Genomic DNA, 21,278 nt, shown 5'->3' with positions numbered 1-21,278 from the left:
TTGCGTTTGTTTTAATCGCATTAGTCGTCGTAATAGTGATAAATGCTACGCGGTTCGCGTTTATCAAAATTACTGAAAATATTTTTAGGAAAAATTTATATACTTACACTTCAATAGCCTTGTTCCAATTAATTACATATCCGGATAGAACGAACGTTTCAATGTGCAGTATGTGAATATTTCCTCGTTCCGTCCCGACGTACAACCATTTACTTTGCAGCGGTAGGTGAATACAAGTGATCCTGTTAAAAGCGAATCGTACGATTCAATTAACATTCATTCGTCAAAAAATTCAACCGCTTTATGTGCTTGCAAAACGCAAAATTCCAATTACGTTGTATTCTATTCACTCGCGTACAATGCATGATTATTTAATATCCACTGAACGTATTAAAACCGAGATCTAATACATCGCAAATGACAAAATAAAGTCCGAAAAGTTAAGAAAAGTAAGAGTAAGCAAGGTGTATATTAGCGACTGACCTGTCTCTTTGAAACTTGAGACTCTGCACCACCTGCGGTATCTTCTGACGAAAGTTCCACAAATGCAGGGTGTCGTCCGCCGTAGCGGACACCAATGCTCCTTCGTTGATCAAGAACTGTAATTGTATTACAGCCGCGCATCCCTCGTGCTTAACGTGTGCATCTACGCCCGGTCTGCCCAAACTGTATATTCGCAGTATCAGATTCGTTAAGAAAAATATAAATCGATTACGAACGAGCAGCCACGATCGTGAAATAATTATAATTAATATTAATAATTATAATTCCGCATTACATTTCTGATAAAATGTTTTCCATCCCTCCATCGCGATAGCTCATTAAAGAAAAAAAAACTGCATACTGCAGAACTGTAATATCGTAAAAGTGGAAAGATCGACCGTAAAACTATTATACTACTATTAGAAAAGTCTTGCTGATAGCACTTTTCATCAACTTTCGTGTGTGGAGAAAGACAAACACTTTTAAATGCAAAATGTAAAAGTTCCACCTAAATCAAGATTGACACAGCGTAGTTAGAACTTTTCCGTTTATAGTGATCGCGCGTTCGATCGCGGTAGTTAGTGTGCCCACCGAACTGCGATGAGCATCTATTGCTACACTTTGGCCATGATAGATCAATGAAGTCGCTGACGTGTAAAAACACACGGTCGAAGAACCACGGACCGACAGGACCGTGTAATTAATCCGCTAAAATTGTATGAAACCTCGTTGACATCCGAAATTTTTGTCGAAGGTTTTTATAATAAAATCAGTGACGAATACGTTTGCAGTTTTTACTTCCGGCAATATAGAGCTTGCAGCAATAATCTTTCCGAAAACGAGATCGCGCGGCATAACGAACTATTTGCGGCAAAGAGCGGCCGACGGGAGAGTTCCACGTTCTATACACGCCGACATGTAGTATATAAAGAAAACAAAAGGCAATAAATAAAAAAAAAAATAAAAAAATAAAAGAAAGAATAAAAATTGTACCACGCTCAGTGATAAATTAACCAATCTCTCGCGCCGTTTTCGAATTGAGTTATATATATCTTTCTCGTTTCAGAAAAAAGAAGACGCTTAATTACGGGATGCCGGCGCATTAACGGTAATGTCAAAGGATACATCCTGAGGGATCCTGATTTAGTGCCAATAGCTAGGAGCCTTTGAACTGGGTCGAATGCCAGCGCTGTCGGCTGATGCGGGAAGCCGTGTCTGAATGTCTGCAACATAAAAGGCGTCCGTTTCATGCCATCTTTCCCGCTTTAGTCGCCTGGAAGACTATTCATCCCTGCAAGGGGTTGCGCAGATATATCAAGCGGAGAGGGGAGGGGAAGCGGTATTGTTTCACGGGCGTCCATTGTTTGTATCTCTGTGGACAACCTGACTACTGTTAATTCCATACCTTTGTCGCCCGATACATAAATGTTAGTCACACATATTGTGCACGTCGCAGGTATTTAAATCGACTTCGCATCGGGCATCATCCCGATTTCCAATGGAGAGGCTCATCCTCATTAACGGAGAATTGATATCGAAGATGGAAAACAGGTGCGTTCCCTCCACTACTCTCGGAGAAATATTTGATGGGTGTTTTCTTCTTTTTTGTTTTTTACCACATGAGCGAGAAACTCCTCTGCCGCATAAAGTAACGCGACACCGCGCGCTATATCTCGATATGCGCTATACTCGGTAAGAACGAAGGCTTGAAGGCTTACGTGCCTTCCGCGCAGAAAAGTTATCTTAAAAGCACTTCGCTTTACTTTACCTTACTTCGCGCAAGGGCGAAGGGATGAAGTAATCGTGTGAAATAGAAGATGCGCGCTCCGTCGTTATACACTTCGCGAACTCTCGCTCGTGATTATCCGTCGTGATACAAATTGCCACGAAGATGCAATCAAAATTGTTATCGAAGTTAGTCGCTTGTCTCTAAGAAAAAGAAAAAAAAAAGGGAAGAAAAAAACAGGAGCCCGAGGAGCATCGGCGCGCTCGATGAATCGATGGCGTAAACGGATTGAGCAACTTGATTTAGGTTTAACCGCGTGCGCGACCGGTTTGACGTGGCGGAGAGAGAGCGTACCGGGGCGACGGATATACGCTTCGGGGATCGATTTTGGTGCAGCGGAACTCCACCGCTGCTTTTCGCTGTTGGTGAAAACTGCCCTCGTTCCATTTCGCCGACCGCCAACCGCCGGGCGCCGGGGGAAGTAGGTTAAAATACGGCGATACGAAAGTTACGACCGCTCAGGAGCAACCTATTCCGTTCCTCCGATTTCGTGTCCCCAGAGGCTCGCCCACGCGCGATTTTCCGCCGGGCCGGCAGTTTGCCGGACCTCGCCGACAGTCGATGCATTGTCAGCGCCGCGGGGTGCTCAGCGCCGCGAGAGAAATTACTCGCGGAATAAAGAGATTATACGAATAATTTTGTCCGGCGCAGTATCTAAATCATGACGTAAAAAAGTATCAAGATATCATAAAATCCTTCTTAACGATACATCCGATATTTATGGTTATCCGATATCTATCGCCCCATCCGTCTATTCAAAGCTTATCGACAAACAGTTTTGCGTACACATCGGTTTTGCACGTTCGGGTATCTTATTGCTTTATTTATTACGCACAAACACAATCACTCCGCATGTTTATTACGATGCAATAGCGATATTTATCTTTCAAAATTTATAAATTTGTAATTTGTGAAACGACGCTAGAATTGGTTGCAAAATTACGTATACGAGAAATTTCGCGTGAGAATGATTCCAAAACAATCGATTCATTAATTTAAAAAAAGAAAGGTACATTATACTTGATGAATTCAGCGATGATTAATTCATCTGATTAAAAATTTGTATTTATTCATTCTGAGAAGAAATTTAAATTTATTCTAAGAAGAAATTTTCACTGTGTTTAAACAGCTTGCACACGTTAAGTGCGTGCAAAGTTTTTTTCCATGTTGCGGGAATGTAATTTCGCGGCCGTAGAAATTAATCCGCTTACACAGCGCGACGGGCTCGGATTATCACGAGCTAGAAAGCGTTTCACTCGATCGTGTTATAGCGTGATGATTGCATTGTAATTTGCGGCGGTCGTACAGTTCGCCCTGCAGGTGCGGCAATTCGACCGACACGTACGCGACCGGGCGACCTATTCCGCGGTGCAAGTAAAGTTTCCGCAAGTAAAAATCCGTATCGAGTGCTTAACCACGCTAACCGCATTACGGCAACGCCTTCGACAGCTCCGCGAACTCAAAAGCTTGCTGATTGTTCGCTGTTTTCCCCTTCTCTCTCTCTCTCTCTCTATTTCTCTCTCTTTCTTCGGTCTGGCGAACACAACGTGTATATGGCATGTGCGATCTATCTCTATCATGGACACTCATTTGGCATCTGCCCATTTGAAAAGAATCAAGCTGCGTATTGCAAAAGATTTACCAACTAAATAACTGAATAAATAAAAGGAATAAACCAGATCGATAGCAAATAATTTTCCTATTGCTTTCAATATTCTTCGAGTCTTGCGAACGTTCCGATCAACAAATGATGACCGATGATAACATCTCGCAAATGAAATTATGGAAACACATATTATAATCGTATTATAAATCGAAGTTTATATACTCAAACTGCAAAAAACTGAGTACAAACAACATTGTCCTTAGCTTCGTTATGATATAATTATTAAAACAGTCTTCATATTTTCATTATGCGCGTATCAATTTTTCTCGTGATTTATAGAATCGTTACGTAAGAAAAAAATCTCATCGAAGTAACATCTAATTAGCTGCTTCTCAATGCAGTTGTAAAAAAACCAGTGAGAGGAAAAAAAGTTTGATCTTGTTAAATAGTTAGATGCAACAAAAAAAAAAAATAACATAAACTTGCGAGAGTCTTTATTCGCGAACTTTTTCAAAGTAATTATTATTATTGGTTTAACACGTCAAACTTTTTCAGGTATCAATGCCGCTTCGTCGATGCCCCACGATTTGGATCGCCATTCATTCGAATCGCAATTCATTCGGCCTTGAATGCATTACAATTGTTCGCGTTGTCTTCGAGATGCGGTAAAGCTGGAACGGGACGAGGGCGAAATTGATGTCTCTGGTTTGGTCGAGGAGTTACGACAATGCGCATACACGAGATATAGCGAAATGATAGATACGGCGAAACATACACGAGGAGTAGCCCACAGCATCGGCTCAATATCAAGGTTGCTATCAATTTTCTGCTAGTGAAAACTTTGGCGCGCGTGCGTCAACTTTTTATTCCGCTCTTTCTTTTTTTTTTCCTACGCCGCTTTTTTTCTATAACATATAGAATGATGCAAAATAAAAGGGGAAAAAAGGAAGCGCTTGTACTAAAAAGCGCAGTGGTTTTTGAAAACAGGCTTTAGAATCGTTCTACATATATATCGTCGAATGGAAGAGAAGAGTAATTGCTCAATTTTCTCTATTGCAAAACCAGGAATGTAGTAATGGAAAATATACGGGAATGCAATTAGATGGCAGAGAGCTATATAGCAGATCCGCTTCCGTTCCATTTTGACCGCGAAAATGAATTCTTCGAAATATAATAACAATATAATAAAAAAAAAGAGCTATCGATCGTAATTCCCTTGCTGGGAAATATACATCCGCAGTTCGATTCAATGAGGTAAAATTAAAAAATATTGCGCGTATCCTGGGCATCGCGCTTGTATTACGGCGCGCAAGCACGAATTTATTCATTTCTGCATTCTATTATACCGCTGCTAGCGCAGCTGCATCGCCGGGGGCCATTATTTCCGCCCTGTTGACAGATTCAGATACGCGCGTGCTCAAATGAATGTGTACGTCGCGACGTAATTTCTAATTTCTCGTAAGGCACCTCTCGCACCTTTCCGTTAGATATTTTTATTTTTACGCGTTTGTCATGGCCGAGCCGCCATATACCGGGTAATTTATCGTTTTCTATATACGCTCGCTTTACAAGAGATTATAGTAAAAGCCGTGTACGATAAATGGTTTAAAAAAAAGTTATCTCTTAACAGATAAAAAAAAAAGATCCCGTGTTTTTCTTGCTCCACAAATTTATACGCTTTATTCACTTTATTTTTATTACACGAATTTCCGCGTAGAGTAATTCGCTGCGGATAAAAATTCCAGTAATCAAGTCTCTATTATCGCAAAAGAGCGTAACGTAAGAGCGCAATTAAGATATCTTACTTGTCAAGCGGCGTGAATCGCGCTGTTTATCAACTACGTTCGTGCCGTCGTAGTCCTCGATATATCGCGAATGCAATTTCTTATTGGCAATATTATCTATAGGTACAAACTCACGAGAGGGCAGGTCATCATAACTTCCAGTGTATTGACAGATCTGTCATATGCGTCTTCTATAAATTGCTTTTATTGGAAACACAACTGGATACTTCCCGCTGTATTTTATTACCTGTTTCGCTCCATTAAAAAAAATTTGCACGATAATAAAATTTAATTATCGTAAACGTGTGCACGCCAATTTCATATGTTTGTAACGTGTCAAAAATTATGTGCCGAAAAAATGTTGAAAAATAAAATACTCGCGTTTGCGAGTGTCCTATTTTTCGACATTTTTCGCCAAGTAAATGAAATTTTTATTTGCTGGCTGTATTTTTTTTTCAGGTACTTCAAGGATCTGTAAAGGGGTAACGACGGAGATCTGCATACGATCTAAATCTAAAAATCTAAATACGTGCCCCGAACGATACAAATTTTCTTCATGCAACGCTCCAACTTTATAATCTATTATATCGACCGGAGTATAAAATTCTGCGACGTGAAGTTAAGTGTTCATTTCTTAAAAGCTGTGCGATCAATATTCATTAGGATGCTTTCGAATGTATTAGCGTTGCTCTCTGAAATTTTTCGCAGTGTAGTACGCAAAGTGTATGTAAATGCCACGTCGGGCGATAGACCGCGATACTTGGGACAAACCGTCAGCAATTATGCAGTGCACACAGCGTATCATCCTTTTTGCGAAAGAAACGTGCTATTTTTTTCCGTAGAATAATACACGCCGCTTCTATACAAACGTTATTGTCGTTCATAAATGCATAAATGTCAACGCGGAAGAGAATATAAGATAAGCACAGATTTGAGATTACGTACTTCGCTCTCCGGCAAAGCTAATTGCAAGTTGCATACGCGCCGTGTTTGATAACTACTTTTCAGAACTCGTAAAAAAATTCCAACAACTCCCGATCATATTTTCACCATGAAAATGTCGATGAGCAATACGCGCGAAGTAAAAGAAAAAAACTTGATATGCAAAGTGCTATTCTTCGTCACAGCGGGAAAGTTAAAATATCTGCAATGGCTGTCTGATCACCTACGCATCGAGCGATGATTTCAGCAAGGACAAATGCAACGCGTTCGACATGAAGTCATACGCCGCAGTCACCGGCAAGTTCGTGACTTGACATGAAAATTACAATCTTGACCTTATTTAAATGTAGCTGAAAAATTTCTGACAAATCGATCCTGAAGAATGCAATACGAGTCAGACTGAATGAATTTTCGTCAGGGGAAAGCTCGTCGAGTATGATAGAAATCTCACGCGATAGAGATCTCTTACGCGAAATATTCCAAAAATAATTTCATCGAAATTGCCTAGCTTGTGTGAAATAAGAAGAAAGGCGTGCTTAATTGAGATCGATCGCGCGAGATGTACAATAAAATTCATAGCGTATAATGTAAAACATGCCTCTAATCGGCATTGCCGTGTACGCCGCCGGTTCTCTCTCGTGCGCGTCGTAATATCTGCATATCGTTATCTGTTCCTCGACCGCGTAACGGATATTCGCACGAAAGTGTACCGAAGCGCGATAGTCGATATCAACTTCGCCGACAGTTACGTACGACTAGCACGAGTAAATAGACGGGACAGTTTTGGCGCACGAACTTGACGAGCGAGATGCAGCGATACCTCGTGCGATATACAGCAAGTATCGACAACTACCGGGGTGTTTACGTTCTTCAGCTTATGTACACGGAACCAAACCTGCGGTTCTTAACGGGCGTACAAGCTGCTTTCTAAAGGCATCGCGTGTTTCGTAAACGAATCAACCCCGAAGGACGACCCCGGAATTATTTAAAATTTGATAGATGCAGATGCATGTAATCGAAACGGATATTTTTTTTTAGAAGAATTTCGGGAGTAAGAAAATATAAATTAAGAAAGTATATTTCCGAGTCCTTTAAAATACATTCGCGTGATGCGAGAGATCTTGTATACGTTCGTTTCTTCGATAAATCGAAACTCGTAATGCTAATAGAAATAATGCGACACACCAATTGTATGTTTCAGTGATATGAATACCAAGAAGTTACGATAGCTTGCGCGAACTTTCGATATCGATGGCGCAGCTTAAAGAAACAATTCGAAGAACAGAACGCCCAAGCTGTAAGATAAAACCCGAGGGAGAAGCTTTTGTTCGATGACAGTTCAGAGGTACACACGAAGATGCGGATGTAATACATAAAATATAACAAATATAATTGAATTTAGAGAAATGTAAGTGATTGAATTGCTCTAATAACTCGCGTTCTCTTTGATGTAAATTTTATATAAATTTTTTTTCTCTTTGATCATTATGTAACATAACGGATGCATGAACATAGATTGTAAGCGCGCATAAGCCTCATTAAAGTCAACATCATCTATTTATCAGTAGAGGATGACCCATAAAATTACTAACTGTGTGACTTGTATCGCTTAATCGTTAGGCGTCGCGGTAACCGTAAAAGACGTTTATCGGAAATTATTCCGCGGGATTATCCCGAACTTTCGTGAATCGTCGAGTTTCACAAAAGTTTTCCGACTTGATGGAAAGTCTGAAAAATCTGCGCCGGACCGGGAGTTATCGACAGGTCCACTTTAAATTGGGACGTACGGACAATACTAGGCGCTTTGCCGTATCGGTACTGACCTTCTTAACTTGAAAGTGCTCCGGTCTCAGGTTCTCGACGATCTCCTGGTCGGGCTTGACGGGTTGCGGGACCGACGACCGGAATCCGTCGAGTACACCCTTGATCGTGAACTTCTTCATCGCGTCTGCCAAATGGGGTCGACCACTCGGGGGGGATCACATGTGCAACCGCGCCGTTCGTGCGTCCGCCCGTCCGTCCGCCCGCCCGTCTGCTTCTCGTTCTATGCGAAATCACGGCCGGGATTCGAGAGATTTAGGCTGTCGCGCTCTTGGCTCGAGCTCAAGCTCATTCGCGGAAATCCAATGACATGTTCGCTCTCTTTCCCTCTTTTTTTTTTCTAGTGCGGCTGACTCTCTCAATGCGGTGAACGCTGCCTCGCTGCTGCCGCGGTGGAACCCTCTACATTTTGACAGTACGTAGTCAGCGGATGTGTCAGCGGAGCCGCCGTATCTCAGACGGTGCGACGTGCGTGCTTGCTCGCGTCGCACACCGAGTCCTCCGGGTGCAAGCTGGAATCGTGCACGAGACGTTCGTCGGCCCTCGCGCCAACGCTTTTACGCCGTACGCGAACGCGAGCGCGGCCGAGACGTGGCGAGAATTGTTTTCGTAGTTGACGGCAATGCAGTGTTGTTTAATCGCGCCAGGATCAATAACTGGCAACAGGCTCATGTGGACTTTCGCACGGCCGCGAGCGTGAGCTGCGCGAGCGCAATGCGAGCCCACGCGTGGCCGCGCAATCGCGCGCTAGCCTCATCCATGATTGGCCGATTAGCTCCCATACAGCTATTGAGAACTAGTTCTTGGGTTATTTTGCACGTAAAAAAATCCGCGCAAGCCGTGTAAACGCCATCGCATTATCCATACGATGAATAATCGATCATTATTCAGGCTATGCGTTATGTAACAGCAAAATACTAAATAAATCATGTTGCATAATTTTGCGTATGAACTCGGTCTCTCATGGAAATGTGCCCTTTGCACGGCTCACGTTGGTCGCGCACATTGTTATTTTGATTTGGTCGAACAAGCGATAAGTCGCGATAACCTCAACTGCACCGGCGAGAATGGTGGCATTTGTCTCGTCCATATTTGTCATTGTATGAATTATTATATCTTTTCATACTGACGTTTGATTTGTCTCTTTCAACTGTTCCAAACATGTTTTGAAGATTTTCTAGGTATCTCAGCGTGACCATGATACAGAATATATTTTATTATTCCTCATAATACATCCACATTTCAACATTTTGTAATTCTGTTCATATAATTTTCGATTGTCACGTGTGTTTTAGAATTGGTAAGAAAATCGATTATTTGAGGACAGCAAGTACACTTCGGATCTGCAACACGATGTCAAACACTGGAGGTATAGTAGTTGCTAATATGCGAAAAAAGTTTGTTTACGATGGTGTAGTGCGGTGGTTCCCTGGCCATATGACAAAGGGTTTGAAACAGATGCAACAGCGACTGAAAAATATCGATTGCATCCTGGAGGTTCATGATGCAAGAGTACCGATTTCTGGACGTTATGCGGATTTTAGCCGGACTCTGTTGGGCTTGAAACCACATATACTTGTATTAAGCAAGAAAGATCTGATTGATACAAAATATTCAGACAGTATAGTCTCTAAGTTGAAAAGAGAAGGGCTATCCAATGTAATCTTTACAAATCTTAAAGATCAAAAATGCAAAGGTATGAAGAAGATCTTACCTTTAGCCACAAATTTAATATCAAGTTCAAGTCGTTACAACAGAATAGAGCAAGAGTCTTACTCCATTATGGTTATTGGTGTGCCCAATGTTGGAAAGTCCTCTCTGATTAATCGATTAAGAAGTAATTATCTTCGCTTGGGAAAAGGCACTCCTGTTGGCGATACAGCTGGTATCACAAGATCAGTATTGACACACATAAAAATATCAGAAGATCCATTAGTGTATCTGATTGATACACCGGGTATTTTAGCTCCTTCTATTAAAGACATTCATGCAGGCATGAAACTGGCTTTAGTAGGATGTCTGCAAGATCATGTAATAGGATCGCATGCACTTGCAAATTATCTACTTTTTTGGCTAAATAAAAACAGCCGATTTGATTATGTAGAAAAACTAGGTATGCTAGAACCAAATGATGACATAATGTACGTACTCACGTTTATTGCTGCAAAGCTGAAAAAAGTCAGGAAAGTAAAAGGCTACGATGGGCGATTAGATGTCAAACCAGATTTCCATTTTGCAGCAGATTACTTTGTTAGCTTATTCAGAAAAGGGGAGTTCGGATCTTACTGCTTAGATTTAGATTTGCTAGAAACGTCACAATGCAACCTTGATATAGCTTGATGATGCTAATAACTGTATAAACATATTTGTTATAAATTAATTTATATAAAAGTTTAATTGAAAAATATAAGTTTTAAAATGTTATATGCTATCTTATATTTGAATAATCCTGATTATATGGGAACTTGAATACTTAGAAAATTTGCGCTTAAAAAAAATTATAATCTTGACATTTTTAAACTTAAAAATTTGGTCAAGATTATAATTTTATATATATATGATGGTGAAAAATCGTCAACGTAATCAATTATTGTAACCTCTGACCGGCAGATTTTTATATATTATTAAATATTGTTATATTGTATGAAAAAATTTACATTACTTACATATTTTAAGTAAAAAAGAAACATTTTATATATATATATATATAGGTTACAACACTGATTACGTCGACGATTTTCCCCACCATCATCTTGAAATCCAGTTATGTTTCTCTTTCCACTTGAGTAGAAAAAGGTCGCTTACGAATTTGCTCGTTCACTTCTGCTGTGAAAGGCATTCCTTCCGTTTCTTCCAGTGGTAACGTTTTCAAAACAAGTTATACACAAATATATTATATCGGAAATAAAATAACGGGAACATTAAATAAGATTTAATTTTAGAAATCGAATTTATCGTTGTAGATACTTGATCGGAAATTTGAAAAGTGAAACATGCGCACATTTTACTACGATTTTTAAACGCCTTAAAACATCTAAATTATTATTCGAACTAATACAATATTTCTTGAAATTAATTTGTAGCAAAAATGTTTGCGAGGATAACATTTTATCCATCCTTGTTTTACAATGTCGTTATGGAAAAGATCACGACTCGAAATTGGTATGACAGAATAGACGAAACTGTTATATTGGGTGCCTTGCCATTTCGGCGGATGACAAAACAGGTATGTTTTTATGTGTAATTTGCACACTAGTTTCATAATTTTTATTTTTTGTTTAATTTTTTATTCCAAGTCGAATATTGTGCTATGCAAAAATAAAACAAAATTTAATCAACGTGTATTCGCGTATGAAATACTTTACATAATTTTGCTAGAATTTATATTAGAAAATTTAACAAACGTGTTGGCTTTTTAACAAAAATTGAAGAGAAAGAATTGAAATTTAAGCTTCTAAAATCCAATTTTAATGACAATATTATTTTTACATGTATGACTACTTTATCTTTATCTATTTATTTATATGTATTTATATGTTTTCTTTATATAAATGTCAGATTTATAAACATCTTTTTTATATATAGATTTATAAAAACATTTCATATATAATGCTTTATATATGACACATATGTACATATGTAATAAATTGAAAGTCATCATACTCTGATCATATATTAATTGCGTCTCAATCATGTATCAATCATTTGGATAAATATAACTTCGTGTGTAGCAGCTATTAAACTATAATGCAATTGTTCAAATAAAATTATTACGTACTGTTCACATCTTACAGTTGTTTTTTTTTCTATTTTAGTTAATTGAGGATGAGAATGTTAAAGCTGTTGTATCCATGAATGAAGACTATGAACTGTATTTATTATCTAATACAGAGAAGGTAATAGTAGTAAAATTTAAATTTTGAAAATAAAAGCGACGCGGTAAGTTAGTGTAAAGTAATCACACATGTAATAATATTCTTTTCCTTCCTTAGGAGTGGCGGATGCATAACATAGACTTTCTGCAATTGTCTACAACGGATATTTTTCAAGCACCTTCACAAGAAAAATTGCAGAATGGTGTGAACTTTATTAATAAATTCCGCAATGTATCAACTAAAAAACTAGGTGAATCGGGTTTTGTTGGTGATAAGAATAATCCTGGCACGGTTTATGTTCATTGTAAAGCCGGAAGAACAAGAAGTGCAACATTGGTCGCATGTTACTTAATAATAGTGAGATCATTTGATGTGATTTAAATGTAAAATTGAAAAGTTTTTAAGCCATTGGCAGTAAAATGTTCTTTTCTTCTTTGTTCTAGAAAAATAATTGGACGCCTGAAGAAGCAGTAAATCATATGCAAATGAAGAGGCCACATATATTGCTCCATATAGCACAATGGTCAGCACTAAAGCAATTTTATACGAAACATATACAATCCAAGTCATAATTGAAGCCTAATTTAAATTTAAATGTAATTAAAATTTATATATTGTTAATCAAATTATTTATATACGTGGAAATGTATAAATAAAAGTTGATTTATATTATTTAAATACTATATTGCCTAGCATATATGTTCACTTGAACGAAAGAGATAGAGTAAAAAGAAAATAATCCATTATAAATATGAATTTATTACAGCCGCATTTTTCTAATGTCAATCATAAGATTATGTGACAAGTTCATTCATTCATTCATTGATTCTTATAATTAATAGGTTCCGTTTTTTGTAAATGTACAGACGCAAATCTAGTAGCCTGCATAATAGCTTTTTCCATATATATCTGAAAATCATTCTGTGATACTTGTGTAGACTTCATACTTGCCACTAACATTGGGTTGAATCCCTTAACAAGTCTATGCTCTGCATTAAACACTTGTAGGACAATATCCATCCACGTCTGTGCATTGAATGTATTAGAAATCGTTTCCTACAATATTAATGATTTATTATATACTTATATATTTATTCATTTAAATGTATAAATAAAACAATACCTGTGGTACAGAACATCTCGCTTTCACAGATCCATTGATATGAGATAGAATTAAGATTGGCGTTTCAGAAAAGAAGGATACGATTTCGTGCAGTGACAAATGTGTAGGATTCTTCTTCAGACAATGCACAAGACAACGGGATGACGAATCAGCGGCATTACTGATTTCACGAATTATACAAGCTCTATAAAATTGATAAGAGTTAATTACAAATAAGAAGATTCATACAAATAATGAGAATGTAATATTACATACTTTTCGTTTTCTTTCTCGCGTAACCACACTGTTTTGCTCAATTTTTCTAGATGTGTCAAGCATTTCTCCTTAATCAAGTACGGTAATAGTATATTTTCATCATTGATTTCCTGTTTTATTCGATTTATTTCTGCGTTAAATAGTTCATATGTAAACTTGTCACTTGTAGCTTCTAGCTCCACAATTCTCTTCCATATTCGTTCACCGGCTTCTTTCATACGTAAAGCTCTGTCGCCAACAACAGCTTTAACAGTGCGCTTCGTGGCTCCCTTTGAGGTGTACGCCAAAAAGCAAAAGTATTGCAATACACCTGTATTATGAACATGCGTACCGCAACATGCTTCTCTAAACATACAAAATAGATATTAATACGAGTTCAGAATATTCTATAATATTAAATTATGAACTTTGACTCACTTCGCTTTCAGATCGTCAGTGTTTATTTCTATGACTCTAATACCAGTGTAAGGATATATTTCTCCAGGGAGCAGTGTAATGTCGTTTTGTTTTAACAATTCCAGCGAATTTAACGTTTGCACAGTTACTGCGGCACGAGATTCTATGTTGTTATTAATGCAATCTTCTATTATCTTCATTTGTTTTGATGTAAGTTGTTCACCAAATGAATTGAACTGTAATTTTAAACTGTCCATATCGACTGCACAACCACGTTGATGAGCAACTTGCATAACATGTTTCACGACTGCATTCAATAAGTGTGCTGCTGTATGATGTTTCATAGCTCCAACACGAATATTCGGCTCTATATTAACTAAACAATCATCTTCCATTTGTAACTGCAGCTCTGATGTGCTAAAAATATATAATTCCACATGTATAGATTATGATAAAATTTGTACGATAGTCGAATTTTTGTGTATAATTCCAATTGAAGCTTTATTCAACAATCTCAATGTAGAAACATGAAAAGTACTTACGGTGCATCTGTTTTGGCAAAATGTCCCAAATGAATTACATAGCCATTTACCTTTCTGACATTGTTTATGTTAAAAAGTAAATTCTTAATACGAATGTTTCCTTTGTCGGAAACTTGACCACCTTCTAGTGAATAACATACGGTCTTATCCAATATAATACCAATCTCATCTGTACTATTTAATATCTCGTCTATGTTTATAGCTATTCTATTATTAGTTGTAATTTCGGAACAATTTTTGCTTGTGACTAAGTTTCCTACAATACACGAAATAAATATTTAGTCTTACAATTATATATATAGCTATATCTTCGTAGAAATATAAGATTTACTTTAACATTACCATTAATAATGATGCCGAGAAGTTTACTATTAAGTGTTGGAAATTCATAGCTGCTTTCATCATACGTATAATTGTACTTGAATGAATCATTCGTTTTAGGTACATGATTTTCTTCCAGTATCCTCAAAGATTCCTTGGTAAGTATGGTACGTTTATCTAATCCAATTCTTGATTGATATCTACGATTATCAAGTTCCTTTTCAAAGCCAGCTTCATCGAAATATAATGATTCAATCTGTGCTAGCTCCGCTATAGTTTCAGAATTAAGGCCGTACGTATCATACAGCTTAAATGCAATGGTTCCGGATAACACATTGGTTTTACGCCTGTAATTAATTGTGAATTATTAATGCAACACATAAAACGCAGAAAAATGTCTGTTGAAAATTTTCTTATATTGTAAACTTCTTACAAGTCTTTCAACATGGATTGCAGATCTTTATAGCCGTCGACTAAACCAGGAGCCATCCAATCGGTAATCGATGCTAATTCTGGACGAATTTTAACCATATTATTCCACATTTTTCCAGAAGTATTCCTCAATCTCTTTAATAAATCTTCTTCAAAGTCTATTATCCTTTGTACCTAACAAATTGTAACCATCAACATTGAAATATAAAAATATCTTAACAAAACTAATTTTATCTTATATTACCTGTTTCAGATTATTGTACAATTCTGGATAAGCTTCACCTAAGTTATCAGTCACATTACAGGTAAGCTTGGCAACTATGCCACTTTTCCTGAATATTTTCTCTCCTATGTCTATCGCACTTCGTAATACCCTTCGTAGTTTTGGACTGCAAATACATTCTTTTATTAATTTATAATACAATTTAGAGTACAATATTATATCATATGATAATACAGTATATAAAATTGTAGAAAACATACTGTTGCTCAGGTAGCATGTTATCAGCCAGCGCAACAGTAACCATTCTCACATGATCTGCTAGGATTCTGTAGCCATAATCAATCTGGCCTGTATCATTATTGCCAAATGTTCCTTTATATTCCGGTGCATTTGATAGCTTTTGTATCGCATTGAATAACGGTTGGAAAAGATCTGTATCATAATTTGATTTTTTCCCTTGTAATAAGGTAACTAATCGTTCAAGTCCCATGCCTGTATCAACATGATGTTTTGGTAAAGGTACTATACATCCATTTGCAAGCCTAACATAAAATATTATGACATTGAATAGACTATGCAATTTTACTTCAGCTGCTAATATTCATTAAACTTTGTGACGTTACACAGAAAAAAAATCTTAAAGAAAACAACTGTTCAGTTCATAATTGATATGGAAGGTAACAAAAGTTGGCAATAAAATATATGCAAAAACATATTATTACATGATTTACAGAATTTAAGGTACATATCTCATACATTCAATACACAGATTAACAACTTACCTCTCATATTGTATAAAAACTATATTCCATAACTCCATAAGATCAGCATATCCTTTATTTACTCGTGCGGCTTGATTGGCAGGTCGTTTCATGTAGTCTACGTGTATTTCTGTGCAGGGTCCACAGGGACCTGACATACCCATTTCCCAGAAATTCTCTCGCATGCCGAAAGGTAGAACTCTGCATTCTGGAAGACCGAGTCTCAACCAAATATCCTTGCACTCCATATCTGGTCCCATGCCCAATTCCTCATTACCACCAAAGTATGTTACATACAGATATTCTTTGGGTATACCATACACATTTGTTAAAAGATTCCAAGCGTAGGAGCAAGCTTCTTCCTAAAAACAGAAATTTGATTGTACAATATGAGGTATTAAACAATATAAGATATCTTCTCATATCTATATCATACCTTAAAATAATCCCCGAAAGACCAGTTGCCTAGCATTTCAAAGAATGTGTGATGGTAACTATCATTACCAACGACACTTAAATCGTTGTGTTTACCGCCGACTCTGATACACTTTTGTGAATTCACAACTTTCATCGCAGGTGGCTCGTGGTGATTTAAGAAAATTCCTTTGAACTAAAGATGTTACAAAGTAAGCAATGTTTATCGACACTTGTCAAATACAGGTAAAACGCAGGTGGAACGTACCTGATTCATGCCAGCGTTGACAAATGCGAGTGAATGATCAGTAATTGGTGATACAGGACTGGAACGAATAACATTGTGTTTTAAATCCTTTGTAAAATAATCTACAAACTCTTTTCTAATCAGGTTAGCAGACTTATGATTTGTGCACTGGCTGTATGGACGAATTAACTTAAAAAAAATCATTCTTTTTGTTATAGGATTATTTATGGCCTATAGATAATATACAATATAAATAACGAATATAATCCGTTTTTACAAAGTGTTAAAAAAATCCACATGTATATATTAAGAGCTGTTCAGCACCGGTCTATACTGCGCACAGCTGATCAGCTGATCGGCAAAATGTCTGCTTCTTATAATTGCATTTTCTATACCTTTCCTTATTTTTAATTTCTCTATAACGCTTATCTTTTTTATTCTAATATAAAATATATAAAATATAATATAGCACACATAAAAGAGAACAGATTGATGACAGGAGAGAAGAGGAAGGTCCAGTTCATTCTTGAATTGAATAAACACGTAATATAAAATAGAACTTGGGAAGTAAAATCGAGTAGTTTTCGGTATTACATAAATTTAATCCCTATGGAAATGCTTACAATAAAATTTAAAACATTATAATAATTTTGAGAACCGCTTTAATTGCAAAATTTATTGAAATTTCTATGTATTATAATTTACACGTAACAAAAATCTCGGTAAATCACGCTAATGTGATGCATTTTTGTATATAAGAATCATTAGGAAAACATAATTAGACAAAAGCAAGTGAGTTTCTTTATTGGGAAAATTACAGCTACTGCATCAAATATCAAACACCAAACATCAAACAATATTAATACATACATCAGTCATGACGTTATATTTTTATATATATTTTATAGCTGAGAGAGATGCGTATACATAATATATAAAAATTTACTTATCTTATTCTTATGAAACATGAACATTTACGTTATACAGAATTCTTTTTAACAATATATTTTTTTCCATCGTTCATTCTTAATACATACATCGTTCTGATAGATCTTTATATTAAAATTGTATTTTATCTTAAAATTTTGCTAGTACATCTCAAATAAATTCAAAAATGAATCTAAGTAATTTATAGTTAATTTAAACAATATACTGATACTTGGGTCAAGTTTAATCCTCAATTTCTAGAAGATCACCACCCATAGCTTTCCAAAAGGCAGTAACTACTTGTTCTGCCATTATACGTCTCTCATTTGTTGGTAAAGATGCTGCATGTTCCTTCATAGCCATAAATTGACCAAATAACTCTCCAAAATCTGCATTTTCACTATCCATGATGCTTTCTAAAAAAAAAAAATAAATTTCGATAAAATATATAATAACGTTTATATAAATTTGTCTTTATTTGGTACACAATTAGTACCAACCAAGCATATCTTGCATTTGTAGTCTTTCCGAAGTATCACGGGTTAATTGAATATTTTCGAACTGCTCTCCAATATCATTTACTTCTAATGTTTCTGCTGTACTTGGTTTATCTATAATAAAATATACTTTAGCTTTTCTATACGTAAAAAGAAAAATAAATATCTATTTTAACAGAAGTTTGATATACAACCTTTAAGTACAATATTTGGCCACGTGTGAGCATGTAGAGCTTCTACTATCCTTTCAATGCCATATTTGTTACCTTCTGGATCAGGTTCTGTATTTCCTGTTTGTTCTAATTCAACCAGTTCAAACTTATGGCTTAAACACCAATTTAAAACTGAAATATGTAAAAATATTTGCAATTAAATCACAGCAAATTTACACATTATAATCAATACCAATATTTTCCATCACTATATAAACCAACCTTTATCACGAAGAAGCACATCAGATATTGCATTACAGGAAAATAAAAGTATCTCTGCTGTTGTTAATGAAGTGATCAAGGATGCCAAATATTCTAGTTCTTGATCCACTTTGTCCTACAGAAATCAATTGCCATCAAGACATTAATTCAATTGCTATTATTTTCAGTTGCAATTATATGTCTTACTGCTTGTGGATCATGATATATGATCAATGCGTTGATTCCTTCCACCAAAAATTTCTGAGATATGCTTTCCGTGATACATATTAGAACCTGTGATGTATAATACTTATTGTCAATGTTCCATAAGTAATTTACAATATCACCTTCTTCGGATAAACGTTCTGCACCTATGTCTATACAAGACACATACAAAATAATAATAATAATATAATATATATTACTAAAGTAGGTGACAATACATCCAAACAATAAAAGTGTAGTTAAAAATTGTGCAAAAGGTATGAATTTTACATATATGATAAAAATATTTGTACTTACTTTCTGCAATTTCTTTAGCCTTCCCTTCCTTTGTACTAACAATCAATACTCGGGGTAAGTTCATTATGAACAAAAACTAAAATGTGTACTAAAGAATTGTCAATAAAATCTGACTAAACTTTGATCTATGTAAATAAGAATTTTAATTATATATACATAACATACACAAGTTAGGTTATCTTTTTTAAAACGCAATATGAATATTCTTGCATATATATGTGTATATATAGCCGATTTAAGTAATACAATTTCCTTACGAACACTGACTTTAGGATTGGTATGCTTCCTTATTTACAGTGAAAGAATTATTAGAATTCGGAACATCTCACGTCAAGTCTTTACTACCTATCACTACCTATATTGCAATCAGAGACACCAGTGGACGCCAGATTAGAGACGCAAACAACATGAGTGGAGGCGCAGAGGGAATACCATACACATGCGCAAACCACGTACATGTAAGCTCCGGACTTTGACTAGCTTCGGACGTTAAAAAAGAGCAGATATACTATTTCTATCTCTTTATCGGCAACGAAGGCAACGTCATCGCTCGTTTGTTGTCACATAACGTTAAATAATTGCAATGGGGAAAATATTAGGATTAAGAATAAAGATTAAATATTGAAAATGAAATATTTACTATAAAATAAAATAATTAAAAATTATAGATGTATCAGGCTCTGATGATTGTTAAAATCAATAAATTTGATAGGAGCGTAAAGAGCCAACAGCCAGATATTCGTGCGAAGGTTATCGTGTATTAATTTATAACCATTGAACAATACATTAAAAAACAAACGTTTCAGCCTGTCATCAGGCCTTTATCAATGTTATTACAAAATTCAATAAATACGCAACGCAAAAATTAAATACAAAAAACGAAGTAATATTGACATAATAAACTGAAGAGTAGTTAAAACCACGTTAAATTGTGTTAAACATAGTAGAAAGCTCGTCCACACAAGATGGAACGAGGTAGGAGAAAAAACTTAGAACCATATAATGTGATGGTTGAAACCTCAATGTGTTTAACTACTCTTCAGTTTATTATGTCAATATTACTTCGTTTTTTGTATTTAATTTTTGCGTTGCGTATTTATTGAATTTTGTAATAACATTGATAAAGGCCTGATGACAGGCTGAAACGTTTGTTTTTTAATGTATTGTTCAATGGTTATAAATTAATACACGATAACCTTCGCACGAATATCTGGCTGTTGGCTCTTTACGCTCCTATCAAATTTATTAAAATAATTAAAACTGTTTCAACAAATATTTGAAAAATTTGGTTTACAGAAAAATCAATGTTTTGTTTATAAAATCTGAATAATAACATAATGATTAAAAGACAAAATCAGCTGAGCAATAAAAATCAATATTAAACGAAATAAAAAAATTAAAAATGAATAGTATGTATGCATATATTAAGACGAGTCTTTATGGTGCCAAATGCGTATCATTAATTATTTGGAATCGTTTACTTGATAGTGCTCGCAATGTAAAAAATGTTCTAGTTACTCTTAAAAAAATTAAACTATTGTAAATGAAAATTTGATGTTCGTGAATAATTAAAATGTTTGCCAATAATATTATATATTTTACGTACTGGTCAAAAATCGCATTTTCCAAAATTCCACTGTTATCGCAAGTATTACATATCAAATACATATATAATATAAAAATAAAATAAAAAAAAATATATATGTAAGCATATAGCATATACAGAATATCTCATTTTAAAAGACCCATTGGAATATCTTTTTAGAAAAACGTTTTAGAGAAAAACGTTTTAAACAAAAATTGTAGGGTTCAGAAGGGGACATCCGATGGTGACATTGGTTTAACATAGGATGTACGTGCCAAGGTCATATGGAGGTTAACATTATTTTTTTAAATGGAACACTCTAT

At 35.8% G+C, this 21,278-nt stretch overlaps 4 protein-coding genes across 25 annotated transcripts in view; 1 reads left to right on the top strand and 3 right to left on the bottom strand.

Annotated features, from left to right (window-relative positions):
* Tomosyn (syntaxin-binding protein tomosyn) overlaps positions 1-8,769 on the bottom strand; it is a 35,276-nt gene extending 26,507 nt beyond the window's left edge. For 8 of the 9 annotated variants that reach the window (XM_067352574.1, XM_067352573.1, XM_012361141.2 and 5 more), the window contains exons 1-4: positions 8,425-8,769; positions 1,609-1,706; positions 484-666; positions 108-242 (exon numbers count right to left, since the gene is read on the bottom strand). In XM_067352574.1, the coding sequence (XP_067208675.1) occupies positions 108-242; positions 484-666; positions 1,609-1,706; positions 8,425-8,544 (536 nt within the window). In that variant the 5' untranslated portion in view covers positions 8,545-8,769. Of the gene's footprint in view, positions 1-107; positions 247-483; positions 667-1,608; positions 1,707-8,424 lie in introns of those variants that run through there. The other variant, XM_012361146.2, reaches the window with a different exon arrangement.
* Positions 6,973-12,980, top strand: PTPMT1 (protein tyrosine phosphatase, mitochondrial 1). 14 transcript variants are annotated; one of them, XM_067352642.1, is made up of 6 exons: positions 7,803-7,946; positions 9,718-10,379; positions 11,506-11,648; positions 12,238-12,318; positions 12,415-12,654; positions 12,741-12,980. In XM_067352642.1, the coding sequence occupies exons 1-6, from the start codon at positions 7,933-7,935 to the stop codon at positions 12,867-12,869; spliced, it is 1,269 nt and encodes a 422-aa protein (XP_067208743.1). In that variant the 5' UTR covers positions 7,803-7,932; the 3' UTR covers positions 12,870-12,980. The 14 variants fall into 14 exon arrangements, with proteins under 14 accessions (XP_067208735.1, XP_067208734.1, XP_012216579.2 ...); XM_067352640.1 differs by having other exon boundaries at positions 7,810-8,009; positions 9,718-9,791; XM_067352641.1 differs by lacking the exon at positions 7,803-7,946 and adding an exon at positions 8,775-8,837 and having other exon boundaries at positions 9,718-9,791.
* A 56-nt stretch (positions 12,981-13,036) lies between these two features.
* AlaRS-m (alanine--tRNA ligase, mitochondrial) lies at positions 13,037-17,641 on the bottom strand. The gene is made up of 12 exons (XM_012361149.2): positions 17,033-17,641; positions 16,787-16,960; positions 16,372-16,712; positions 15,850-16,131; positions 15,611-15,755; positions 15,368-15,540; positions 14,956-15,281; positions 14,614-14,869; positions 14,093-14,488; positions 13,676-14,020; positions 13,421-13,604; positions 13,037-13,353 (listed from the first exon to the last, which is right to left on the bottom strand). Exons 1-12 carry the CDS (start codon positions 17,213-17,215, stop codon positions 13,117-13,119), a joined length of 3,042 nt encoding a protein of 1,013 aa, XP_012216572.2. The 5' UTR covers positions 17,216-17,641; the 3' UTR covers positions 13,037-13,116.
* Positions 17,642-17,789: 148 nt separating this feature from the next.
* Positions 17,790-19,793, bottom strand: LOC105668662 (alpha- and gamma-adaptin-binding protein p34-like). The gene is made up of 6 exons (XM_012361124.2): positions 19,371-19,793; positions 19,056-19,225; positions 18,870-18,984; positions 18,630-18,779; positions 18,439-18,549; positions 17,790-18,354 (listed from the first exon to the last, which is right to left on the bottom strand). Exons 1-6 carry the CDS (start codon positions 19,432-19,434, stop codon positions 18,182-18,184), a joined length of 783 nt encoding a protein of 260 aa, XP_012216547.1. The 5' UTR covers positions 19,435-19,793; the 3' UTR covers positions 17,790-18,181.
* Between the last annotated feature and the right edge of the window lie 1,485 nt (positions 19,794-21,278).

The sequence above is a fragment of the Linepithema humile genome, chromosome 3 (assembly GCF_040581485.1).
Source record: "Linepithema humile isolate Giens D197 chromosome 3, Lhum_UNIL_v1.0, whole genome shotgun sequence".
NCBI classification, from domain to species: Eukaryota; Metazoa; Arthropoda; class Insecta; order Hymenoptera; family Formicidae; genus Linepithema; species Linepithema humile.
The sequence above is the reverse complement of the archived record's forward strand: the minus strand, read 5'-3'. Positions and strand labels throughout refer to the sequence as shown.